We start from the raw sequence: 27,570 nt of genomic DNA, 5'->3' as shown, positions 1-27,570 counted from the left end.
GTTAGTGATCTTAATGAGCTCCACAAAATGCAGAAGCTGATCTGGGAAATCAGCAGACTTTACTGTGGATAAAGTAGCAGGAACATTATAAAGCACTGTGAGTTTGGCTCTTCCTAATTCCCTTTCAAGGCTGTGATAGCTTTTGTTTGATATGAAAGAAAACATAAAAAATTTCCTGTGCCCCTGCACCTTCTGGTGTATGGTACATATAGGGGAGAATCTGCCTTAGGAAACAGTTTTGGACTAGGCTGTTTTTAGGTTCCTCTTTTTTCTTTTTATTATAAAGTCAACTTACTTTATTTTAAAATTTGTTTTTCTAACTTAAACCTAGTAGCATTGTTTATTTTTATAATTACCTTTATCTGAATTTCAACCAGAAATAGAAAGAAATAGCACAATCATTTGATAATGTTAACCTTAAAAAAAAAATCCCTGTGTTTATCTACTTGCTGTTTTTCACTTGTTGCCTAATTAAAGTATTGGATGGTTTTAACCAAATTATTTTCTCAATCTGTTATTTGAATTCTGCTGAAAATGTTAGCTTTCATGTGTTTAAACCTTTATCTTTAAAATACAGATTGAGTTTAGCATACAGTATTGGATTCACATAATTTAATAGGTAATATAATTCTGCGGGGAAAAGAATCTCTTTCACCCCAAGTGAACTAATTAAATAAACTACGTAAATTCCTAGTGTTGCTGTGTTCAGAAGCTGAGGTGCTCATGTAGTTCTTTGATTTTTTTGTTTGTTTGTTGGGGGTTTTTTTAAATTTTCTTTGATCCTATGTGTAATATCTCAAAAGTGACAGGTGCCCTAAGAAATTGTAGTAGCAGAGTGTGGAATTCAAAGCGAGACTCGTACCAGTCTGCTAATGACAGTGGAGGAGCACAGAGGTGTACCTGTAACTCAAGCTGATCTACTAAAAAAAAATTTAAAAAAAAAAAAAAAAATAAAAAAGACCGGCATGCCTGCTGCAGACACACAGGAGAAGGGGTTTGTGAACCACATGGCTGACAAGGAGCAACGAGCTGGGAAGGAGCCTGAAGGGGAGAAGAAGCTGCACGAGGCCGTGTGCGTGCTGCTGGTGGAGCTGTGCGAGAGGTTCACCTTCTTCGGCATCGTCTGCAACATGATCCTCTTCTGCACTGCCAGGCTGGGCTACCCCAGCCACCAGGCTGCCATGGTCAACATGTGCTTCGTGGGCACCTCCACGCTCACCCCGGTGCTGGCGGGCTGGCTGGCAGAGTACCTGGTGGGGAGGACCAAGCTGGTGTGCATCTGCATGCTCCTGCACTTCCTAGGTGGGTGACTGCGCCGAGTTCTGCTGCTTCTCTCGTGGGAATGTGCTCTTGAGCATGGTGTTGGGCATCTCTCTAAGAGCTGGTTACTCAGCTCCTCCTCTGCAAAATGCACTGCAGTGTTGTCACCTTTGCAGCTTTCAGTGAGACAAAGCAGAGTTTGTGTGTGCATCCTGTGTAGCTGGTGCGCAACTTGGCTGCTCTGAAGTGGCTCAGCTGCTGGCAGCAAGGATGCTCAACTCTTAAAGTTGGTCCCTAAGGTTATCAGTGTTTGGAACAAGTGCCAGGCTTCAGTCAGAGAGAAAATTCTAACTCCTAACTGCTTTCCTGCTGTTAGGAGTAAGATAATATGTAAAGGTGCAAAGGACTTTTGCATTTGGACAAGAGGAAACGTATTTAAGAACACAGCACTATAAACAAACTTTGCCTTAAGTATCCTAATACCTGCACTGAGGGGCCTGCCTGCTGTTGGCATGTTCTGAACCTTCCCTGAGTATTATTTTGAGTGCTTTTTACAGAAAAGGCACTTCTCAAACAAAATCCACCTGTTCTGTAGCAGCTAGGGCATCTCCCATGCACTGTTTTGGCCTCCCACTGTAGGGCATCTCCCAGCACAACCTGTCAAATTAAACCAAGTTGATAGAAATGCTTCTTGCTTGAACCAGTTGTTGAGCAAGTCTGATTTCTACAATACCCAGCCATATTGGTTTTTAGACATGCAACAAAGAAAGTAAAAAAAAAAAAAAAAAACAAAAACCAAAAAAAACCCAAAAAATCTGAACATTCCTGAAATGTTCTTGAGCTGATTGCAAAACCATTTTTCAAGCAGTCTGGAAAAATGTTTGCTGTTGTGTTCCACTGTTTCTCCTTTGGTGTTCTGGTTTAAATCTTTCTGCCACTTTTCTTTTCAGTGCTTTTCTTAAAGTAGAAGATTGGAGACACAAACACAATTTGATGGATTTGTGTATTGTTTTAACTAGAGCATTTCTTCCTTTGGAGATAAATCATTAAACATTCCTGATAAAGTTTAATGCACAGTCATAGGAGTGGCTAATACTGGTGGTGTTGAAACACCAATATATTTTAAGCTTTAAGTCCATTAAAACTTGAAAAATCTACAGCTGACTAAATATGAAAGACTTGCTTTGCAGACTAGAAGAGGCAAATGCAATTTGTGGCAGTGCTTCTATAGCTAAATTTTCTGAATATCATCTTTTCTATGAAGTTTCTACAGAAAGAAGAATTTTTCCCACATAAGTTTTGAGAATTTATTTCCTAAATTATGATTCCTATTATAATTCTGGGATTTTAGAAGAAAAAAAAATCTACACTGTGGGGTTTTTTGTGGGGTTTTTTTATTAATTGGTGGTTCAGTAGATAAAGAACCTGAATCCTTGCCAGCACTTCAGAGGAGGTTTGGTTTCTCAAAGGTCCAGAGTGGTATGGCTTTACATAACAACCAAAATTTTCTACCTCTCTACAGAATTTGCCTCTACACTTTTCTCCTTTTTATCTTTGATTTTCAATCTCTCTTTTCATACCTGCATAGAACATACCTGCTCTAAAAAATACAAATCTTATTAATCTGGTTCCAATTCCCTTCCAATGACCATTTCCTTTCCATTCCAGGCACAGCACTGTTGCCTGTGGTGTCATTCCCCTTCGAAGACGTTCACATCGACCGACGACACGTCCTCCTCACCCTGCCCAAAAGGGAGCAGAAAATCGTGTTCTACTTTGCACTCCTCACAGCCAGCCTGGGAATAGGAGGAATAAGAGCCATTGTGTGTCCTCTGAGTGCCTACAGCCTGGAGGACTGTGGCCCAAAGGAGCTGCTTTCATTTTTCAACTGGTTGGTAATTTAGTGTTGGCTAAATATCTGTCTGGAGTGGTAGAGCATTGCCTTGAAATTCAAAGGTTCTGTGGGGATGGTGGGTTTCATGTTTTGTTTCTAATGGCAGAACTTTGAGATTTTGGAAGAGATTCCAAGAGTTAAAACTCTTCCTGGCTTCTTCCTTTTGCTCATAATTGATAATCTATTTTGGACACCTAACAGAAGTGCTCAGTCAGAGTTTTTAGGATTAAAAAAATTGCCCAAATACTCAAAAGACTGGCTAATCTTTTTGCTGTTGGAAGAAAATATTCCATTTAGTTTTCTGCCTTTAATATGGCTATGCTTTTAAGATATTTTTCTGTCGCTCCCTAAGAGTGTCAGAATTCAACGATATATTGAGATTTACATCAGGTTTTTCAGCAGTAGACTACTGGTTTGCTGGAAGTCAGGGTTGTGAGTTGTCTCACGCTAAACTCAGTTGTAGGGATCTGCTGTATTATTTCAGCTTTGCTGCTGCCAAGTTCTGGCATCTGATAAACCACTTGGCATTTGTATTTTGGTTGATTTTTTTTTTTTCCCATTCATAGGAGTAATTGCTCCTAAAATGGTGCTTAAAATCAGGGTTTGGATTTTTAAATTTTTTTTGTATGAATTATTTCTTTCTCCGTGCATCAGGGAGGTAATTTTCGATGGTTTGTTTGCCCTTATTTTCCCCTTCTGTTGTCCTATAGAGTGTGCTATATTTTCTGGTTAAACCATGCAGTGGGGCTCCCCATATTTCTCCTTCAAGGCAGGGTGAAAGAAAGCCCTAAACTGCCCTTTTTTTTTCTCCTTTACATGCATGGTTATTAAAATAAAAACTGAGCACATTTACATATTAACAATACAATGCTGAAGAATCAATGAAGATCTTGGTGAATCAGGTCTCTCCTCCTTTGGGGATAGCTTTCCTGGCTATTCTTTTTTCCTTCAATTATGTTAATATCAAGGAGTTTTGAATTAAATCCAAACTTCAGTGAATAAAGTAACTTTACCAAAGGTGGATGAGACTTTTTAGTTCCTTAGAGCAGATTCTGCCTCCTTGACCTGCCCATAGCAGAGAAGAGGAAACAAAAAATCCTTCCTTTTTACTTTATTCTGAGTTTTAATCCTTAATTAGCAACATCATTTTGATTAAATAAGACTCTGGGGGATTAAGACTGGAGAGCAATCAGTTGTTCTGAAGGATAGCTCTGGAGAGTTTATTGTACTGTGGTCTTAGCCATTCAGAATTGTGTTTAATCAAAGTGACATTTCTCAGTGTTGATTACAAAGGAGATATAATATGAATAAAAAGTTCCTTGGGGGAATCCAAATGGGTCAGTTCTTGGAACTTTGGAAATATCAAGAAAGGCACAAGTGCGTTTCAAAAAAATTTAATTTTTGTACTGGCACCCGAGGAGGGGCTTTGGAATGCAATCTCAAAATTTAGAAAAATGGGAGGTTCATTCTGAGCATTTTTAATCTAATTAAAACCCTCAGAATGTAATCACTTTTTCTTGGTAGCCTGTCCTCTCTTGGTGGGTGTTTGTAATGAGATTTAATTTAAAAATTATATAAAATAGGCTGGCATACTCTTGATGAGTTTGAGTCTGGTCTTATCAAAGTTCTGTTTAAACAATCAGAATTATTGAATTAAAGATTGGGTTAAAAGTCCTGGTATTTACTTGTTTTCTAATTCAATCCTTCAAGAAGGTTGCTTGGCACATCTTACAGCATGGTTCCAAGTTGCAGTATGTACTGTGGCTCTGATTTTATAAGTAAGTAGAATATATCAATCCTAAGTGAAGAAGCAACTTGAATTCTGTTGGATTAAATTTTTCTAGGTCCTTCTGCATTTCCAGGGTTAAGGTTATGGACTGGTTCTGTTTTGCAGGAGGATAAATACGTTCTGTCTGTGGGGCAGAGAATGAGAGCAAAGGGTACAGAGAGAATGGGCAGAGCTGTATCTTGTCTTACAGACTTGTAAAAAACTGCAGAGACTGTGAGACAAATGGTGTTTTCCACCCTCACTCTCTCTGTTTTGTTTCCACATATTGCAGATCAATTTCTGTCATTTTCTCAATTTATTTTACTTTGACTTTTTAATAACTTTTCCTACTTCTTTGGGATTTTTTCCCCTCCCTTTGTTTTTGCAGAGAACTCCATAGTGGTACTGAGAAAACTGACCTCCTCCTGCCAAGCTGTATAAACATGAACAATAATTTTCAATAAGAACCACCTGGATGTTACTTCTTTAGTTTTTCACCACAAATGCATTTCTGTGAAATGTTTAATGGGCTTGTAGCATTTAAGTTTATATCTGCATTTCTGTCATAAAGTATGTTGCTATACAGCAGTGAAAATGAAAGTGCTCTCCTGTTTTCCCTGCTCTTCGGGATTTTCTTTGGAAGCTCCTATTTCCAGCCAAACACTCGTAGAGTCATGAAAGATGTCAGGACCTTGGGTAGTTCAGGCACAACTCTGAAAAGTTTGGAAAACAGCCACTGAAGCTTCTGACTTAATAATTGTCAGTTAAGAATTGATTCAAAACTTTTACACAAGTTCTGGACAAATGAGTCATGTAATTATATTTTATAAAAGCTTTAGTTGGATGGGTCAATATTTTTATGTATGAAATCCCTCCAACTGTATCATCATCGAGTAGCATAATTCCAAATCTTTTGTCACTGAGAAGATAATTCCAGATTCATTAGCCCAAACACTCAAGTTCAAACAGCATGCATGATGCAGAAGTGGCACTGAACAAGAAAATGAGCTTTTCTTCTTCCAGTAATATGTATTAAGCGTTATAATTGTGTATTTCACCTTTAAATGAAACCATTTTGCTGTAGTTCCAGCAAAGGCAGAGGAATATCTTCTTGCAACTGCTTCCAGACTGTAATCTTGGACACACTGGGACAGTACTGCTCAATAATTGTGCTCTTTTCAGGGGTTCCAAACTGCAATAGGCCTGCCACTACTGCCATCTGCCTCCAGGAATGTGTGATTTATCCTTTGGATGCCTTCTGTGATTAGGAGCGGCTCAGTACTTACTTGGGAAGCACCTCTACTACAAATTACAGTCTCAGAGAAAATTATGGAGGGGAAACTCCTTATCAAGATATTCCAGAAGCCAACAAAAATTCAAGCTGAGCCTTGCAACTAATAACTGATAAATCAAATTTTAATATTTCTTGCATTTTTTAACATTTAATATTTCTTAACCAAAGGGTGGTGGCATTAAGACATTTCTCTCTTAATCTTGAAGCACAGGATTGGATGATATTTCATACACAGAACTTGTTACCAGATATTAAATGTGTAAATGGTAAATGTTGATGTATTTAATTAATGTCACCCACAAGAATATTTCCAGTACCAGACTGATAATTTGTTCAGCTCTGCTGCCTTAGTACCCTTACTTTAATCATATACCTCTTGGAGCTGAGACATTTGAGTGAAAATCTGTTTTAATTGCTGTGCTAATGTGTGCATGGTACTGATGCTGTCCATGATTACTATACTTAACCATGCCTTTAATTGGATGTTTTAATCTTCTGTAAAAGCTTTTATATTATTCAGCCTCTCCACTTTTCTCTCTCTTGTCTGTGTGCTCCAGGTTCCACTGGCTGGTTAACTTGAATTCAGCAGTGGTCTTTGTCAGCATTTCTTACATCCAGCAGTCCGTGGCCAGGAACCTTGGCTTTCTTATCCCATTTGTGTCTGGGCTTATGGCTATGATCACAATTCACATGGTTCGTGGTGAAATGATTTACAGACCCAAAGCAGGTAAGAGGCAGCTCTGTCTCAGGAAGCATCTTCAGAGATTGCTTTCACAGAAGAAGTTGATTTGCATCTCTAAACTATTTATTCTATAACTCTGCCCTGTGTGGTGGTAGATCCTTGGGGTTTAGCCCTCCAAAATATGCCTGTGAGAAATTCTGTTCATCCTCTGGAGATTCAGGGTAGGCTGTAATAGTGGGAAGCAGTCTCTGGTAAACTCATGGTTGTTTTCTGTCATGTCAGGGCATGTACCTTTGCCTGTGCAGGAAGAGATGTAACATGCCTGCTGCTGGTAGAATTGATCTTGTCATGTTTTGTTCACCCTTTTATCTGCCCAGCCCCTCACATTCCAAAGGAAAGGAGATGACCGTGACAATCTTGGAGACCGGGTCAGATGAGCCAGGACACAGCTGAGCTGCTGCTTTACTGACTCTGCTGGGCTCATCATGGGGCACTCGGTGCATCTTCTGGTTTCAAACCTGACTGGGTTCAAACCCTTGCAGAGCAGTAGCACCCCATCACTGCTTCTTATTCCTTTTTTGTGTGTGTCCAATCTCCAGTGCAAAGCAAAACAACGTTTCTCTAACTTAAATCTCATTACAAGCTCTGCCAATGAATTGAGCTAGTACCAAATTTCCTGTTATCTTTTATTTACTTCTGAAACTAACTCTGCTTTGAGAAGAGCCCCAAATCCCACTTATTTTATGGTTAGCTTCTTAGTCAATTCACTCTGGAATTCTGCACTTTTTTTTTCTTTTAGTCCTCAGATTTGCTCTTAAAATAATCTGTCTGAAACTTAAACATCACTTGCAATGAGTGGTGAGAGTAGTTGCCAAGCACAGTCCTGCAGAACCATAAAAACTCTACCAACTCTCTGTTTTCAGGTTTTGATTTGCTATTTCAGATTTTATTTTATAATGACAACGTTCTGCAAGTTAATTCCACACTGTCAGGGAGTTTTAAATATTAGCTTATCTTATAAAATGCCCTTAGTTATTTAAAGCAAGTACTTCCAATAGGTGCCAATGGATATTTCTAGAAAATAATTTCCACATTAGAGATAGTAGGGAGACATTTTCATTCTGCAATCTTAGTTCATTTGGGGTTTTGGAAAGTATTTATTTATAGACACTCAAATTATTGTAGTGCTTTAGCACTCAGCAAAACATAAAGTGCCACAACCTCTATTTGTATGGATGGCAATTTGCCAAAGGTAAATGAACCTGCATTTCCAAGCCTGAAGCTAACAGTTTTGTGCTCATTCTACTTTTTATTTCGTCTGAGAAACAAGCTGGCAATTCCTGAACCCACTAACCAGTCAATAAGTTTTAATATGTCAAGTACTAGACTGGAAACTCCTCTTTTGTCCTGTGTGCTACTTGGAAGACCTGAGATGATTATTCTGGCCTTGAGAGAATTTTCATGGATGAATTTCAAGTCTTCAACTGCTTTTTAAACTCTTTTTCCTTCTCACTGCCCTTCCCTTGCTACCAGATTTCAGCAGGCATTCAATAAATGGAAAGAAAGTATAAGTTTCCTTTGTTTTTTACATGCTCAACCAGAGACACATGTGGTGTTGTGTTAAATAACTGGTAATAAAAGGAGCTCTTCTCTGTGGCTGTTGGACAGGATTGCTTCTGTAACAATTGAGTTGTGAACCAGCTGGGTTCAAAAGAGGATTTTTTAAAACAAATCCAGATTTATTACCTTTCCCCCTCCCTAAAAAGACAAGAAGGTGAATATACCAGCTCATGCTTTCCCTCCCAAAGTGTTTTGTCTTGGCTGATGTTTACCTTGACAGCAGGTGAAAGCATGTCAATGCTCAGAGGTGTCTAACTTCTCTGACTGCTCGCAGGCAGCTCCCTGCTGACGGCCTTTGGGGTGATTTTCAGTGCCCTGAAGACGTGCTGCGTGCGCCAGCGCTACCTCGGCACGGCCGTGCCCAGCTGGCTGGACCACGCCAAGGAGCACCACGGTGGGCACTACAGTGAGACCCAGGTGGAGGGCACAAAGTCACTGGCCAGGCTCTTCCCCTTGTTCACCTTCCAGATTCTCTACAGGACGTGCGTCATGCAGGTGGGTACACAGATTTTAAACACAACTCTTGAAATAGGCTCTGCCGCGTGTTTAGCACCGTCTCTCTAGGTGTGCTTTTCCTGGCTGTCGCTTTGCCAGCTGAGCAGCCTTGAAAAGTAGCTCTAATTGCCTAAGAATATCCCTTGCTGTAGCCTCTGATCTCCTCAAATAATGAGAATTGACTTGGTCAAGACTCATTAAGAAGCTTGTGTGCATGCTTGCTGCTATCTTGGAACCTTTTTACTGGCTGAACCATCTTGTGTGAGTCCTGCTTTCCTCGTGATGTAATAGCAGTTACCAGCACTGAGACTCAGGCTCAGTGTTCTTGAAAAACGCAATTTTCCAATGTGTTCCCTCACTTTTGCGGGGAGGTAGCAAGTCTTTATTTGCTGTTTTGGTTGCATGTTTCTCCTGCAGTTTTGACCTGCTTGTGTGGCTGCTGTACCTACAGTGGGAGTTTTGGGTGGGTTTCCAGTCCTTTCACAGCCCCTCTGTCAGGCTGTCCTGAGCAGGTGTGCGTGATATAAATGCAAATGTGTCAAGAAGCTCCTTAAGCTGACACAATTCCTTCAGATTCCTTTCTGTCTGGGTGATCCTGGAGTTGGAGGCAACTGGAATGATGAGTTTGAGCTAGCTTGGAGATTAATTTTTACTCCTTGGTGTTAAAATGCTGCTTAAGAAAATTCTTACAAATATGTGGCATATACTGCTTCACTGACACTTCCTCATGCCGTCATTCCATGTTCCATTCATCTGCCTCATTCTTTCTTCTCTTTCCTCCCCAGTTCCTCCCTTCCTCCCAAAAGTATTAGAATTGGAGATATGGGGAAGATTTTGAGATGATCAGAGAATACAAATTTTTTGTGGAGTACAAATGCTTATATAGTATTTTATGGAGATTAGTAATGTTTTACGACAATGGTTGGGTTAATCATCACATGAACCTATACATATTACAACATCTCTTGCTTGCAGAGGTTGATGTAATTTTCTTTTTCTGGTCAGTCAGTCTGATTTAATCTCCTTGCAGTCTTCAAAGCTGTTTGTTCTTGCCAAGACTTCCTGTGATCAAACCTCTTATGCTAACCAGGTCCAAAGTCCATCATCTGTCTTGTGTGTCCCAATACAAAAGCACAAAAAATCCCAAGCAAACAAAAAGAAAATTCAAAATCAAAACCACACATACAAGACCAAGGTTATGCATTAGTGACCACATGAAAATTAAACTGATATTATAATATATCAAATTGATTATAAAGTATTTATCTAGAAAATGCAGATGTCTTTCCACTGCTGAAAGAAGTTAATCCTTTGGCAGAATTTCCAAGAAGTTTAGGGCTCTTTCTCAAACTCAGATCAGTATCTTTTTTGTAAAGATTAATAGTATTTTCTTCATATTATTAAGTTAAGCTTTCAGGGCCTATGATTCATGTTGATGATATTTTAATTCCTATTCAAAAGTCAATTCTTATTCGCAATAGGCATTAGAAAAAAGGAACCAATGAAATTTGACTCAGTTCTAAACTTACATAGTTCTGTTTCTGTTTATTCTCCCTTTCACAATTTACATTTCCTTTTGGAGGTGGAACGTAGGTGAAAAATATTTTTGTGAAGGGCTAGCATTTGAATAATTCTTGGGCACTGAACAGACTCAGAACGGGTGGGGCTGGCTACGACCATTGATGAGAAATCCTACATGAGCTCAGTTAACAACTATACATTGATTTTTGGACATCGATAAAGCAGCGATATTCTCCCTGGGTTTGAAATCAGTGATCATATTGAAGAGTGTGCAGGATGCTGCAGGAATCCAGAGCTCAGTAAAAACAGACAGATTAAAGAAACCAGTTCTAGGTTGAGTTCTGTCATGACTGTACTCTGAATTGCTCAAATTAGAATTTCCCAGTCTGTAAAATACAGTGGATTATGGCTCCCTGCTGCACATGAAATTAGTTAATCAAGCTTCCTCCAAAAAATCCCAAACAAACAAAAAAACCCCACTGAAAATTCTGTAAATCTATTGACAGAAGCCATCAGGATTTTGATTTTACACTTTTTGATAAACTCAGCAGCTGTTCTGTATAACCTCACGCAGATAGGAGGAATAATTTGCTTTTTTAGTGAGAGAGTCTTACAAAACTACTTAATTGTGTACCCAGTTGGCTGCCACTGGGTTCCTCACCTTCTTTCTGTCTTTGGTTTTCAGTTCCCCCAGGTAAAAGGAAATCCTCCATGGGTGCCCTGACTGTGAGTTGCACTAAGCTGGTTCTAAGGCTGTACCCAAATCTTCATTCCCTGTAGCTTTTCAAGTGCTCTTACCTTGAGCACAGAATCACAACCCTGTGCCTTGCAATTCTAAAATTAAATCACTCTGCATTTTGCTATTTCAAGATTCTGATCTGTTAAACACTGTCTGGGTGAAGTGACTGAAGTTTTGGGTGGAATTATTTAGTATAGTGGCTGATGGCTCTAAATAGGGGTGATCAAACAAACTTTTAGACTGTTGCTTAATTTGTGAAATGTAGGAGAAAATCTCATAAACGGGAGATGTTATGTTCTGGCAGAGAGCAATCTTGTCATTATCTAAAAGGCTTTCTTCATGAATGCTCATTCCTTTTTTGCCAGCAGGTATTTGGTTTAATGTGATTTCTTCAGAAGGAAAAACTTGAAGAGGTTTCCAAAAATGAAAAAGTGAAAATCTTATCCATGGGTTGTGGTTTTATCCTTCAATACAGATTCCTTCAGGATATTATCTCCAAACCATGAATTCCAACCTGCACTTTGGTGGATTTGTCTTGCCAGTTGCAGCAATGAACGTGATCAGCATCGTGCCCCTTCTGATTCTTGTTCCTATTTTGGAGTGCATTAACTCCTGGCTCTTTAGCTCCAAAGATACTGGACATTCTCCAACAATTTACATTGGTATGTGAAAAGCACACGTGTTTATACAGCTTTAATATGTTTTCTGGGTTTGGAAGAGAAATTTCAGTGTGATGGATGATCCTAGACAATTATATCTGACTATAAATGTTAACATGGATTTGTTTGGGACGATGCTTAGAAGTAAAAGTGTTTCAAAGAAATTATTTAAAAAAACACAGTCCTTAAACTTAAAACTATTACCTTTCATAGATACTCTCATTAAACTTCCTACATTTTTTATCTTCCAGTCTGCATTGCAAACCTCAGATGAAAATATTTATAAACTGCTATTTTCTCAGTGTGCTGCTATTAATTCAGTGCCCCATGGCAGGCAGCACAGTGAGTACTGACACACACAGAGGTATTAATCTGACTAAATTAGCCTAATTAAGAGTGTTATTAAGTTTTATACAAACCAGAAGCATATAACACAGCAGGTTGCAATTAGCCTAGTTTTTAAAATAACATCTGCATTAAAGCACAAAAAGCACATTCAGATAATCATTTTCCTTTAAACCATGGAAATTTCAAGTTAGTATTAATGTTCTATCCTGTTATGTTGAACAGCAGTAGAATATATGCAGTGGTTTGTTCTTAATAGGTTCATTTATCAAAATAGCCTCCTGTTAGGGGTGATAAACTACCTGAGGCAGAAAAATACCTGTGAGTACAGGCAATGGCTTCAGATATCCAAGTATATGGCTGCACCTGCAAGTGTGGTAGACCTCTAAGTGCCAATATTTTTGCCAACAGTTAATTAGGTTCTCAATTATTTTCAGCAACAAAATTGGAAGTATAAATAGGCAGTTGGTGTTAAGCCAGCCTATAACTATATTTTAATTCAACTCTTGCAAAAAGAAGAAATTTAAATAGTTTTCTGGAAATGTTCAGCATGTTAAGAATAGAAGTTTTCAAGGATAAACCATACAGACAACTGAAATACCTGGTTGCTCTGGGTCTACATAAAAACTGTAATCTGTTACTCTAGTTGTTGGTTTATTCATAAAGGTCCAATACAGTTCCTAGATGATATAAAGAACCTTGTCCTAGAATCACCCCTAAATATTACTGAAACAGCTTGTTCTCCTGTAAAAGCCAAGCCTCAGTCATTCCAAGCCTCTTGTTTTAAAGAGGACTGAAGGGAGAAGAGTAAAGATGAAAACTGTACCTCCAAGGCTCTTGGTTTCTTCCTTTGCCTCTTAAAGTCTTGAAGAAAAAAAAAAAAAAGCTGAAATTTTTGGGCAGCCAGAGGTTCTTTTTTTCTGAAATATATTGGCTTTTAGCAAAGGAAAATGCTCCAAGTTTGTTGCACTGCTCGGAATACTGAACTGCTGGAGGTTTCTTCAGTACCAACATAATTTTTCACTAGGAGAGCTCTTGCTTTGGATGACTGCAAGAAGCTCCTTGAGGGCTTCCTACCTGGCTTTGATAAGGTGCATTAGCCAGAAAATGCTGCTGAATTCCCTCCTGTCATCAATTTTCAAGCAATAATTCATTGGTATTCTCATTAAGCACTAGAGGAGCCTAAACAGCATCCAAGGCCAAGTTAGGCAGGGGGGGTTGGATTTTTAAAGCTGTGAACATACAGGAAAACTATGCTGGAATAAGGGTGTGAGAGTTTGGTGCTGAGGAGGAAACACAGAGGCCTGCAAGAACACAGCAAGGCTAAGACCACTTAACTGTTTGAGTTTTTTATTCTTTTCTAAAAAACATGGACACTAAAAAAAGACAAAGTTTATATGTGTTATAAATATAATATGAAACAAAGGCTGTTGATGTCCAATCTATTAAGTGAAGCAATTAGTCAGTCATGAAGGCTTGGTAAGAAAAAGAGAGTCTAAGCATTTGAGCCCAAACTGTCAAAAGCAACCAAATTCTCACATTATGGCTTAGAAATGTTGGCAAATCAGAAATTTAGTCAAAATCAATGAGAGCTCAAACCATGAAAAGTATAGCTAATTCAGGTTCAGAGACTCACTTTCTTTGTGTTTTTCTTTGTTGAGAGGACACAACCATTTCATACTGCCAAGATCAAGAAATACAAAACAATATATTTTATTAGTATCCTCTTTGCAATGGGTGAAGTGTGGGGTAGTTACAATACATCTGAGTTTTGGAAGAATTTCCTTTGGTTCTATTCCTATCCTTTCTCTTATATTATGTGGAAGGACATTTGCCTCTTCTTTCTTTTCTCCTTCCTTTTCTCCCTCAATATGCAAAAAAAAAAAAAAAAGTGAAAAGTAAAACGTTCTTCTTTGTGACTTTGGTGTTAAGAGAAGTTTTTCCTCTCTCATTTATTCTGAACTCTGACACTGTCTGTGTGCTAAGCTGGTGTCCTTTTGCCGCTCTTTATTTGTGTTGAGGTGTCCAGAAAAAATGATTTGGGGTGGGGGTAGGAAGCTTCCTTTGCATTTCTTAGGAGTTTTCGGCACTCTAAAGCCAGGATGGTGCTGTAAGAGCGGCCTTGGTGAATGCTCTGTGCTTTTCACCCAGTTGTAGGTCAGCTATCTGCTGCCCTTTCCGTGGTGGCTGCTGGCTTCTGCGAGATGCACCGCAAGCGCTTCCCCCAGGTGGAGCAGACTCTGTCTGAGGAGCTTCTCCTGGTCTCCTCCATGCCCTGCTTCCACCTGGCTCCTCAGTACATCCTGCTCGGAGTGGCTGAAGCCCTGGTGACTCCCTCCTGTGAGTAAAATCAAATGGGCTAAAGGAAAGGTGTCCTGGTTCTGTATCCACTGCCTAAAAATAATTACTGTCGTCTGATATTTTATCCCTGGCTCTCTTCCACGGCCTTAATGAGCAGATCTGTGCTTTACCTGCTTCAGAGAAGCATAATTTGTGTTGCTGGCTGGAGCTCAGGACAAGCAGTGACGCTCCAGATCAATGCGGAGGGAGCACAGCCCAGTCAGGTCCCTGGGGAGCACAATTCCCTGTTTGGTCCTGGGGCTGAGCCTGCTTCAGGCAGACTGGATGAGCTCCTGAGAACCCTCCTGAGCTGTGATGATTTTATTGAGATGGAATAAAAACACACCTGAGAGCTGAGCTGTGGTTATGCTCTGAGACCACCTAAAAGGCCACAGACAGAGCAAGGTGAAGCAATTTTCATTTTTGGGCCCAGCTAATGGAATTACTGCATGTTTTTCACTGGCACAGAGCATATGTGGGCAGGTAAACGGGACAGGTTAACCTGGTGTAGGCAGCTGCAAGGCTTTTGTTAGTGCTCCAGCCAGGAGTCATGAGAACATGCCTCCCCAGATCCTCATGTCTTGGCTTGTGACATGGAGCCAGAGATAAACACTCCTGTTTTTCAGAGCTCAGCTTGTGCCTGCCATCCACACATCATGTAGTCATACTCTTGATTGTGAGTCTGAACCTTTTCTGCTTTCCATAATTTACTTTTCTGTGTCTGCACTGACATTTTTGAGGCTTGTTTTCTTCTGAGGAGCATGCAGAGTGCTTACCAGTGTTTTATCTTGCAGAGCTTTTAAAATAAAAAAAAAAAAAAGTTAGTATTATAAAAATAATCTCAGCAACATTAACTTAGAGACACAGGTAAAGTAATTGCCTGGCTGATCTCTACAGGCATTTAATTCTCTGGGTTGAGTGTCTCTTGTTCCAGTACAACCCCAGAAATGTTCAGGTTTGTGTTTAAGAGCGGGAAATAACTTCAGTGTTTCAGCTTCATTCTTACACTGAGACTACCGAGAGCTGTGGGTCACAGGCTGTCATTAAAACGGTAATTTTCCCTAGTTTTAAATACTTAGCACTTTCATAATGCCTCTTCATCTGATAGCTCTCAAGTACTTAACTGAGACAGGTTTCTAGGCAGGTAATTTGGTTTCTAGGTTACAGGCTAAGTGTAACTGAAAACTGTGACCTTCTCTGTTTAGCTTAACAAAAAAAAAGGTTAGGAGGTGACTTGCTTACAGTCTTCTCATGCAAAAGCAGGGGAAGAATATTGCTGGTAGAAAAAGGCCTTTTAATCTGGCACACTGGGACGCAACTGAGTCCAGTGACCAGAAGATTACATTAGCCTTTAAGAAAGAAATAAAACTCCATTTTAGGGCTTGTCTTCCTTTTTTTTTTTTTTTTTTATATATATATATTTAAGACCTTTTTTAAAGGATTGTGGTTATAATTTCTTAGGAAGAAAAGCTGTCCTTCCCCATTTAAATAGGGATTAAGCATTGTGCTTAGAGCTGCAGTGAGAGGTGTGACTTAAGAACCCAGCTAAATGGGACTGAGTCTAAAGACTTGCAGATAAAAAGCTAAAGGGAGTGCCTAAAATAAGATATTGCTGTAGCTGATGAGGAAGGAGGTCTGCATTCATGGTAAAATTTGGTTGCAGAGTGTCACAGAGTGTCTTGGCTGTGCAGGCAGGGCAAGCCAGCTCTCTGCAGTCTGAGAATTCCAGCTGCTGATGGAGAGGAGCCTGCTTATCCCCCAGGTCTTGCACTGGCTGAGGTTCACTCAACCATCCCCAGCCCCTGCATTCAGGCTTCTGACCTGAGCTCTGGCTTTCCACTTGAGTTTGCCTCCCAAACAGCAATTCAGTTCATTCAGTGAATCTCCATGGATGTCAGTGACAGCCCAGACCCTCACAGAGCTGTCCCACCTTTCCTGACATTTTACTGCCTTGCTTATGCAGAAGGTCAAATTCAGTCATTATAATAATTTACTGGACCTGAAAGTACATGATCCAAGCTGAGGAGGGGAATGTTCACTCCCTTAAGCAGAGGGAAGAAAGGAGATGGCTCATTTGTGAGGAGCTTGGTTAGAGAGCCAAAAGCTCAGTAGCTTTGGCACACTGAGCTCTTTATTTTCATTAGGACCTCTCTCATTGAGGTTGCTCAGCCTGGGAAAGAGAAGGCTTCAAGATGACTTAATTGTGTCATTTCAGTGCTTGACAAGAGCCTGCAAGAGAGATGGAGATTTTTTACAAGGTCATGGAGTGACAGGAAAAAGGGAAGCTGCTTCAGACTGAGAGTAGGTTTAGATTGGATATCAGCAGGAAATTCTTTACTGTGAGGGTGCTGAGGCTCTGCCCAGGTTACCCAGAGAAGCTGTGACTCTCCCATCCCTGGCAGTGCCCAATGCCAGGCTGAGCTCACAGTAGCCTTGTTTAGTGGAGGGTGTCCTTGCCCATAGCAGTGAGGTTGGAACTGGAGGACTTTTAAAGTCCCTCCCAACCCAATCTATTCTCTAATTTGGTCCCTGACACTTAAAACTGTGTTTATAAAACATATTTCATTATCTTGTTGATAGGAGTTTTGAATAATCTGTTTCAGGTGGCAAGAGCATCTCTTAGAATAATACCTGCCACTAAGCAAGTCTGAAAAATAAAATCAGGCAATGGTATTGCTCCCCTCCACAGGGCCGCAAAGTTCTCAGTCGCCTCTGACAGGCTGAATTTGTAACCCCAGCTTGGTTTAAAGCAGGAAAGCCACAGCTCTGTTAGTTAGAGGATATATTGGGGATGGCTTTGCCCACCAATAAATTGCAATGGTCTCCAGGGGGAAATGCAGCAGCTGTTCAACAGCTCCCAGCAGCACCGTGGGGAAAGGGAGGAGGGGAGCAGGCTATTGAAACAGCAGGGGTAATTTAGGTAAGTAGGATGCAATTACCCAGGCTGAATTTGACCAAGATGCATGTTTTGCACCCCTGCTTTCAGGAGGGAGGAAGAACTAGAAACTTTTAAGTCCTTTAGGGTCTCCAGTTAGCTGTACAGTGCTTCAGGCTGTTACATCTACAGATGGTGACCCAGGCTCACCTGCTTTCTCTTGCCCTCAGGCTTCTGGTTCCTATTGAGAGTGAGGACAAAAACATTGTCTGTGGTATTATTTTCTTTCATATTTTTTGAGAGTTTTCAAAGCTCTCATCTGGACATCCAAATTAAGAATGGTGAAAAGTGGTGATTGCAAAGTTTCATTTGTATTCAGAGGCAACTCAGCATCCAAATAGGACCCTCTGCTGGCAAGTTTTTCGAGCTGGAGGTCATTCTAATTCAACAAATAAAGCATGTGGGGACAGTGGGAGAAAAGGTGGGGAACTCAAGGAGTGAAATTAGGAAATAAAAGTTTTTGGTGGTAGTGAGAATTGCACAAAAAGAACAGCTATCATAAAGTCTTGCTGTTACAGCCAAATTACAACTGGTGGGATTATTTATAGGCACCCATGCTACAGCAGCATGCTGCAGCTTCCCCTCTCCACCAAAGCTGTTGCTGCTTCTGGTTCAGCCTTCTGGCAAGAAAGTGAAGGATGAGGTCTTAAAAATGAGCAAGTGAGCTTGGGGATTGCACTCCAGGGAACAGGAGCATGGTCCACCCTACAGGCAAAGCAAGCTAACTGTCCAGATTAAGGCAGAGCTCTGGATTTTGGAGTATTTACCAGTGGCTGTGCTGCACTGGCTCTGAGATAGGAGGTCCTGCTGTTCTGCAATTAAATATCGCATCCTTTGTCTTCATGCTTTACTGGCTGTGGTGGTGTTTCTCTGCTCTTGCTCATGCCTGAGGTTTTGAAAGGTACGAGCAAAAGTCCGGGTAAAAGATGTTTCTGCACTCGTGGAATACGGAGAACTGTGTGTGGGTAGTTTAGTACAGATATTCATTTAAGCAGTTCAGATGATGCTTTGTTACAGGGCACATATTGACATGTTATAGGGTACATCTGATTGCACTTCTGCACAAGTAATTCTCTACATAAAATATAGAAATCACTAATAGAGATGTTAACCGTGTTCTACCATCTTTCTTTTGTTTTCTTATTTTTTCCTTTTTTTTTTTTTTTTTTAACTTTTAACTGTTTCTGCTTCATTCCAAAGGTTCCTTACTTTCATTCTGGCTCGTGCCTGAAAGAATGAGAGGGATTTCCATGCACTTTTTAGCTCTCTTTAATGGAGCTGGCTGCTTTGTGGGAGCTCTCATTGTTCAGACAGCCCACGCAGGCACTCAAGGTAAGAGTATGCTCATGGTTGGTGCTCCTGAGCAGTTTTCTAATATTATTGATTTGGAGAATCAGGCAGCAGAATTAAAAGAGATGCCAAAGTTGTATTGATTTGCTCTCACAATTAAGATGGAATTAAGATAGGAAATAGCCTTCCAGCTGTAGTCATCCAATTTTAATGAGTCATCTTAGTTTTGATAGTCAGAGTAATTAGAGGATGGCGTCTTGCAGGAAGTCCTCCTGTCCAATCTCTGTACTTCTGCTCTGGAAGACTGAAAATAAATTGGCTAGGAAGCACCTTTTTGTGTTCATGAAGGAGTACATTCATGTTGTTCACGCCTACATGGAGGCCTCTGGCCTTGAGAGCAAGATCTGAGCTTTAAGGAATGGGGAATATTCCTTTCTGTCTGTTCCAGGATTGAGGTTTCAGAGCTGTCTGGGGAATTCACTCTCCTGGAGCCGCTGGTTCCTCTGCCTTTGCCCAGCTTTGGGAGCAGCCAGGTTCTGTGGCAATACTGGCTCACTGTGGGCTTGTTCTGCTGCAATTCCCACAAATCTTCCTGTTTCAAAAGGAGTTACTGCAGGTACAGCCTGTTGAGCTGCGTTTAGTGGAAGCTCAGAACTTGTTCCTATGTTACTGACTTTCAAAATCAGCCAGGAATTTCTTAAATTTTTAATTCTTCATTTTTCCTTTGCTGCTGAATCTTTGTTCAATATAGAAAAGACTTGTTCCACAAGGAAATTTAACAAGGAAATCACTTGAGTTCTTGAACTGAGAGACAGGCCTCCCAAATTTGTTCACAAATTTGAAATAGTCCCACTGCTGAAGGAATATTTGTGAAGATGCCGTTGACAAGCTCTGGTGGAACATTTACAGAGAATTTTTTATTAGAGACCACAACTGTTGGCCCTAATGCATGACACCACTGCAATTGGTGCAGGATTTTGTAACTGTTAATGGTTAAAGTTTTGGGTTCTTCTCTTTCCTTTTTTCCTTTCCTTCTCTTTCTTCTACAAAGAAACATGTAACTTAAAACCAAGCAGAAATGGGTGTTTTGAAAGTGTGACAAGAAATTTTTATTCCGACTCGCAAGATCTGAACAAACAAATGATGCTCTGACACGCAGTCCTGTTTTTAAGTTAAAAATTCAATTAAAATTTTATTACAAGGTATAAAACATCACCTGGAGATGGGTAAAAAACAGGAATGTCTGCACAAATGAATCAGGCAAAGAACTATAAGCCCCAAGCCCCAATCCAGTGTGGAGAACTGAGCTCCTTGAATATCCCCTGGTGGAAAAGGTTGTTTTTCATTATTGTGAGTTCAGTGTAATATGGGGTAAATTAAACAAACACTTTAAGACAGACTATATTGCTGTTTTTTTTCTCTCTCTCCGCCCCCCCCACCCCCAAATATGGAAACTATTAATTTTTATGAGACTGAAATATTTAGTAAAACTGACATTTTATTGCAATTTGACTTTGGAAATTAAATAATTGCAAAATAATCAAGCGTAATGTCAGCACCAAAATATTTTGCCTGAGTTGTGTCACTATTATGTAATTCATTTCTTTACTGAGTATTTCTGTACTCTGCGATAAAGGAAACCAATTTTTGCATTTGATTTTCAATTCAGTTGGTTTTTGTCTGGTTTGCTATCAAGGTGATTAATCCTTTTTTTTTTGTGAAATCATTTAATTGATTCATAAAAAGTTTTTACTTACCAGAAATACTGTTTTAACAGAGATGGTGAAACCAGGAAGGCTGACCTCTAAATTCTCCACAGGCTGCAGTTGCCACATCCTTTTGTTCAGGATTCTTGAGCAAACTGAAAAGTTTCCTGGCTAAAATATTCCTCACTCTTAGAAAGCTGGGTGGCAAACTTCTCAACTTTAGCTTTTCTTTTCTTTTTGTTTTTTTTTTTCCTTTTTCCAAAGCTGCCTTTGTGTAACTTTGTCAGACCTGCTGTTCCTGTGGGTGGAATTGACTGCACCATTATCCTGAGCAAAAGCCACTCTGGAATTTCCAAGGGAATCAGTGACACTCTGTATTCAGATTAAGATGCTGTGATGGGAATGACTGCTGCTAAGCAGGAAAAGTCCTCTGCAAAACTTGAAAAGCTTTAGGGAAAATCAAGTGGAAAATGCTTGGTGTTTGCTCTGCTGCTCTGGTTAGGAGAGTGTTGGAGTTTACTTTTCCTATTAATATGTAAACAACATATTACTGGGCTTTCACTTTTTATTTTTAAAAATAATTAGGATCTTACTGGATATCTCTTTCTCAGTGTCCCTTGCTTGAATAAAATCAATAATTCCAAATTACCACACAGTTCACAGCTTGCAAGTGATGGTGATGTTCCTGGGAGTTCATTTCTTGTTCTACCACTCCTCTGCTCATCCCAGGCTGTTCTCCTGCTGACTCCTGGGTCTCACAGTAGGTTTAGGATCAGACTTTTGGAGGTGGGGATAGACTGCAGCAAAACAAAAAAATGTATTTTAAGCTCCCTTTTGGTTTTCTCCTAGTTTGGTAGGAAATGCTATACACACAATTTTCACCGTGGACAGCTTCTTACAGTGGACTTTGGTGCTCATTACAATCAGCAAAATAATATTTTTTTAAATATTATTTTAGTAAATTATTTTAGTAAAACCTAGTTGTTGCCTAATGAACCTGCTAAAGATGACTGCTGTAGGTATCAAATTTTTGGCCCCTCTTAAGTCAAATTAAATTCCAATGACACAAATTAGGATTTTTACCTTTTTTTTTCAGATCTGTTAAGGAGCTTGTAAATACTCAGTATCTGGACAATTTATGAACTGGGAGTAAAGCAAACCAACCAAAACTATTTTTTTCTTCCTAAAAAAAAGCTCAGCTAATTTACTATTTTCTTTTAAATTGGAAGAGCAAGTTCTCTCTCTTTTGCAGCAAGAGAGGATGGTGTTGATAAAATGGTTCTATGGGATTTAACAAGGTTTAGTGAGTGATTCCTGGGCTATGGATGCTTTTGTCTTGTCCCATGATTCTTGTTTCACTGAAACCTGAGCCAAGGCTATTTCTGGTTCTCCCATCTCCAGCACTGAGACCATGTTTTTCCATGTTCCTGCAGTGAAAGTAGATCCTCCACTGTGTATTTTGAAGTGTTGAAGCACAGAGGGTGTTGACAAAATTTAAACATTTTTATATCCTATTTTATGCCACTAGTTTAGAATTTTATTTGGGGTTTTATTGGCAGAGTTGATCAGATATCAGTCACAGTCAAAGCTGCATTAATCATTTTTAACGCATCTATGGAGGATGGTGTGAATATGATAAAATAAGACTTTTTTTAAAAAATCTGACGAGTGCAAACAGATGATGGGTGACAGTGATATTTTCAGTACAAGCTGGGAAACTGCTTTCTTTTGGATCCCTTACCTCTCCTAACATTTTAACGGAAGAAGATGCAAGACAAAACCTGTCCTCTTATGCCAATCATTTCAGAATACATTTCTCTAAAAATATTAATATAAATATGTAAGAAAGAAATAAAAATAAAAAAAGGTCAGAGGAAGGAAGCTGTCCCAGACACAGTTTTCCTGCTTGTATTTAGAGAATCACGGGGGGAGTTGTGGTTTGAGTTTGGGTTTTTTGGTTCTTTTTATCATTTTAGTCTTGTGTGATTCTAAAATACCAAAGATGATAAAGCTAAAGGATATTTCTTGCAGTCCAGATGGTGGTGGCCACTGGTGCCTACTTAGTTAATAGGGATTAGAGGCAGAGTGAGACTTTAATTTGGATATGATCAAACACTAAATGTATGCCCACTAAATTGATGAAATGAAGGAAGGCAATACAAGCCTTGTTAAAATATTAATTAATTTTGTTTTTATAATCCTAGCATAGGTTGCAGGATAGCTGCAAAAATGCAGGAATGGTATAGATTGAGTGACGTGTGGCATTTGTTTTTTCTTCAAGGTTTTCCCCATAAAATTGGATAGTGCAAAAAATCAGCAAAAAATCCTGGATGCCTCCCTGTGCAACTTTCCCTTGAGCTCTCTGAGGGTGCACCAGAGCAGCAGAAATGTTGTGTGCACTAGTATTTGTCTAAGACTGGCCCTTTGTAGGTTTTGTTCAATTGGCAGCAGCTCCTTGCTGTCAGTCACCGCCCAGGAAAGTTTTTGCCCATTTCTGCTTCACCTCCACCCCTGCCTGCCTCGGTAGGATCAGTTGTTTCCTCTTGGTATTATTGGTACATTTGGTAAATTCTTGGTCAATTATTCCTTCCTCTTGGACTAACTATGGTATTTTACGTTATTCCTTCTTCTTGGACTGAGTGATTTTGATGGAAATTTGATAGGACTCCAAAATGTCAGTGAAAGTTTACCAGGTGCTTTCTTTCCATGATTGCAGAGGGGACTTGTGGAACAGACTCTGCCTAGGCTTCGTTTTCCAGCTTGTTCTAAATTTGCCATAAAATACATAAGCAATTCACCTCTAACCAGTAGAGAAAAGTCTATTTAAAATAATGCACCTAAAGGAAACTTCTGTTTCTTTGTGGTGATTCATGCTTCTAGGTATTCCTATTGTTGGAATGAAAATGGAAATCAGGAGCTTGTTGCAGAAAGTTAATTCCCAGTGAGCAATTATCTGTGTGACAAACCAACCTTGTAATTGCCGCTTCTGTTGGCAATCTCCACAGAAAAGAACAAGACGCACAGAGCCCACAGGCAGTATCTTTTGGGGGAAAGTGAATTTTTAGCATGTTGCATGCTGAGGTAAGGAAGGGGAAGTGCTGGACTCTTCAATCACAGCAGTGCCCAGGGTGCCTAATTCCAGCAAAACCAAAAACTGGCCCTGATGTTCGTGGCTGAGGGTGAAATCCTGAGAGTTTGAACCCCGAAGGCAGCCAGCCTGCAGACAGCTTGTGGGAGGTGTAAGTGGGGTCAGGGTGAGAGCATCCGAAGGGATGAGTGAAGTTCTAGCACTGATGATCCCTGCAAGCAGAGGAGAGCCTTCTCTGCAAGGTGAGTATAAGCAGATGTAAAATATAGTCCAGGTTTATGCCCTATTTCATGGGGAGAAAAAAAATTAAAAGGAAAAGTAATGAAAGAAGAAAAAGGAGTGAGAAGTAATTATTTTTTGGCTGTAAGTAGGAAAAGGTTATATTAATTTTTGCTGCATCCACTGATGAAAATATTTACTGCAAGGATTATAGTCTGGATATCCTTGGAACTGCTGCCATCCTTGTTCCTCTGTAGAAGAAGGGACAACAAGCCTTGTTGTCCCTCTCTGAGAGGAAAAGAAAGCCTTGATCCCAGCTCTTGCTTTGGACAGAGCAGGAAACTAGAGAGAAATTGTGTGCTGTATGGCAGCTGGAGCCTCACCATATCCTGCCTGGTTTTGTCCCTGCCTGTGCTGTTGATAATTTGGATTTTCCCAAGGCTCTCTGTCATTATCCTGGCCTCACTGTTTAAACACTGGCAAGTCCTAAAAGAATCAGGGAGGAGACAGAGCAAGGATCTTTGACCCAGGCCATGGAGAAGTGGGAGTGGAATTCAGTGCTTTTCTCTGGTGCCTTTATCAGTGATAACACAGAGAATGGTGCAAATGGACCTTTGAAACTCAGAAGATACAAAACTGTTTTTATTAACTTTTTAAGTACATATTTTGTGTTCAGGTTTCACTGTAAATGCCATTCCATGAGAAAGCTCCTGCAGCTAGCCCAGCAAGGTGAATAACCCAGCAGTGAGCGTGAGTTTTGCTCTGACAGGCTGCAGTGCACACCCCCATGCATGATTTCTCTTTCATCACATCCTCGTGCTCTGGCTCTGCCTTCCATTGGCCCCTGGGGGATGCAAAATGATGCAAAATGAAAAACTACCTGATTGTGAATGATGACAGTAAAAGTTTATAAGCTACTAAAATGAAGTTACAGCACCTAGGAGCTCAGTCACTTACAGTGTTGGATGATGGGCTTTTAAAACTGGCTCTGAGATAATGCTGTGAAAGAAAGGGAGCAGGCAGAGGTGTGGTGGTGCTGCTCTGTGATGGGCAAAAATGCAACATGAAATGGAGAGAACTGTGCAGGAGCTTAGGAAAACTGATGGCACCTGTTCTCTGTCAGTCCCAGGAGAACTAAGGGCAACAGCTCTGAAAAGAAATGTGTTTATAGCTCTAAGATGTGAAGGGAAGAGAAAAATGTAAATATATCAATGTGCGTTTGGCAGGGTGTAATCCTTTGACTGGTGTCTCTCCTGTGCTGTGGAACTGCTCTTGGTCTCTAATTAGAAAAATATTTACAATCTAAGGATGGCAATCAGTGTGTAAAAGTGGCATTAGTGGCCACAGGATCTGTTAAGGCCATCAGGCTTTTACCATAGAGCTGTGGTAAGAAGTCTGGTTTTCCTTCTTTCCCCATTAGCTCATTCAAGGGGTGAATTGCCACATTCCTGAGATGGGCAGGATTTGATAGCAGACTCTCATGCAGGGAAAGGTGTCTTTGGACACACTGATGCTGCTGTAGTTCAGATCAAGGCTATGCTTTTAATCTAATCTCCCAACGATCTCTGATTTGCATCTCCCGCTGCAAGGCAAACTAATCCTGCTGCAAATGTCTCCTTCACCAGGCAGCTGGTTCCCACACTCGCTGCATGAGGGTAAATTGGAGAGGTTCTTCTTCTTCTTGGCTTCCTTAATGATGGTGAACACCCTGGGGTTCTGGGCCATCGCACACAGGTACGTGTCAGAAAATGAAAGCTTGGTGTCTTGTTTGTAGGTGCATTTAAAAATTCTAATCAAATCTGCGGGACTAGTGTGTAATAAAGAATTGATAGTGATAGATCACATGTGGAGAGGTAAAAAAAAAAAAACCTAAAGCAACTGATGTAATTAACCTTAAATAGTTAAAGGATCTTAATTCAAAAAGCCCTAAAGAAAGAAGAGCATTGTATTCTTACTTTCATCATATTCTTTCATCATATTCTTTCTGGAAAGGTGTTAATTTTTTGGCAGGGAGTTCAGATGGGAACACATAATTTTTCAATAATACAAGGTTTTAATTACTAAAAATGTCTTTTGAAATCAATTGTTTCTTTTTTGAAGAATAAGAATTCTTTGAGCAGGGAGGAAAAAGAATGAAGACTATTCAGATAAACACTGATTTAGGTGGGGAGGAAATAGACTTTAAAACTTGGAATAAGAAAAAATACACTAAAATTTCTCTGTAGGAACAAAGCAGTTAATTATTATTTTTTTTTTAAAGGATGCAGTATAGGTATTATTAACATCTGCACCTAGTTTGATACTTCTCATCCTGAAGTTCTGAAAGGCTCTAGGAAAATGCATATTTGCATTTTCCTATTTTTTTGACTGCCTTGAAGTCCAGGACTTGGAAGGCACTGTAACTTAAAGAGTATTATACAAGTATTTATATATTATATGAAAAGTTATGTATAACAATGGGTGAAGCTAACACTTTAAAGGATGATTATTTTATTTTCCTTCTGTATTTCCCCCAGATACAACAATCTGCATGAGGATTGCACCAATGGGTTCAGAGGAGGTTTTCCTGGAGAAAAACTTTTGAAGCATGCAAAAGCCGTCAGGCACTATAATTCTGTCCTGGAAAGTTCTCCCATTTTGTCTCCTGTGGAGAAAACCTGATAGAATTTCACCCTGATAAAATTTCAACCCTAAATTTTGGCGGTTTTTATCCACCAGCTCTCCAAGGATAAATTACCCAGCGCGCTTAAGTGGAACAATGTTCTGGTATTTATGAATTTTCTGGTGAATAATACTGATATTTGGAAGTTAACATAGCAGTATTCATAGGATTTGGTCTTGAAGGAGGCTGCACTGTCATAATTCACGTGGAGGCCAAGGAAAACTCACTGCTTGCCACAGTTGGAGAGAGGATTTTAATCTTTATATGGAAAAAGGTATCCACATCTATTTGTATTTAGGAATGGTTAAAAATTAATAAACATTCTCATTTGTTTGTTTAGCAAATTATTTTGTGACAGTATAATTTACAAGTAATTTTGAAATCTGCTAGTGGCTGGTTGATGTTTGCAATGATGGGAGTTTTGTGTACAGCTCCTGCTACTTTAGTTTTTCTGTCAGTGAAATGGTCACAAACATTATTTACAAATTGCTTTGAAATCTACCAAAATTAAAACTGGAAACCAGATATCAGCCATCAGTCCATAAGGTGTGCCATGCAACATTGATGCTGGGGCATCAGTGATCCAGTCTCACTTGACAGCAACACTGAGATTTGTCATTCCTGGAGGATGATATGAAGAAAATTGCTAATAGGAGAATGGGAGACTGGAATATATTAGCACCAAAATTACTAATTGCAGCCCAGCTGGTGTGGGGTGAAGGGAATCAGGAGAAGAATATTGGGAAAGAATATATGCAGCTGGAGATGTGGAGAAATAATTATTAGTAAAATGCTTTCCAGTTTGAAGAGCTACAAAGTTAAACACTCCCAAAATTGGCTGTTTTGTTATTGTGAGAGTTAATCTAACCCTTAACATTTCTATTTAAAAGTCATAGAACTAAAAATACTGATGGGAGAAGTGGGGTTTTTATGTGATAAGGAAATATCCCAAACCCAAAAAAACTAAAGGAGAACTTTGATATCAAGATATTCATAAAGAAGGGGCAGTGGAGTAAAAGTGCTTGCTAGGTATGAGAAATGCTCTACCACAGG

The 27,570-nt window shown here is 39.7% G+C and overlaps 1 protein-coding gene across 1 annotated transcript; it reads left to right on the top strand.

Annotated features, from left to right (window-relative positions):
* The first annotated feature begins 965 nt into the window (after positions 1 to 965).
* Positions 966 to 26,516, top strand: SLC15A5 (solute carrier family 15 member 5). The gene is made up of 9 exons (XM_063155937.1): positions 966 to 1,302; positions 2,929 to 3,151; positions 6,774 to 6,943; positions 8,793 to 9,013; positions 11,749 to 11,935; positions 14,429 to 14,617; positions 18,753 to 18,884; positions 25,481 to 25,589; positions 26,372 to 26,516. Exons 1-9 carry the CDS (start codon positions 966 to 968, stop codon positions 26,514 to 26,516), a joined length of 1,713 nt encoding a protein of 570 aa, XP_063012007.1.
* The last annotated feature ends 1,054 nt before the right edge of the window (positions 26,517 to 27,570 follow it).

This window comes from Melospiza melodia, chromosome 4 (genome assembly GCF_035770615.1).
Source record: "Melospiza melodia melodia isolate bMelMel2 chromosome 4, bMelMel2.pri, whole genome shotgun sequence".
NCBI classification, from domain to species: domain Eukaryota; kingdom Metazoa; phylum Chordata; class Aves; order Passeriformes; family Passerellidae; genus Melospiza; species Melospiza melodia.
This window is presented reverse-complemented; position numbering and strand designations above follow the sequence as displayed.

Bases quoted from the DNA above. Each gene is read 5' to 3' on its own strand.
- SLC15A5 (XM_063155937.1), top strand. From the start codon at position 966: ATGCCTGCTGCAGACACACAGGAGAAGGGGTTTGTGAACCACATGGCT. The intron at 6,944-8,792 runs GTAAGAGGCAGC...GACTGCTCGCAG, and splicing joins GATTTACAGACCCAAAGCAG to GCAGCTCCCTGCTGACGGCC. The intron at 11,936-14,428 runs GTATGTGAAAAG...CTTTTCACCCAG, and splicing joins TTCTCCAACAATTTACATTG to TTGTAGGTCAGCTATCTGCT.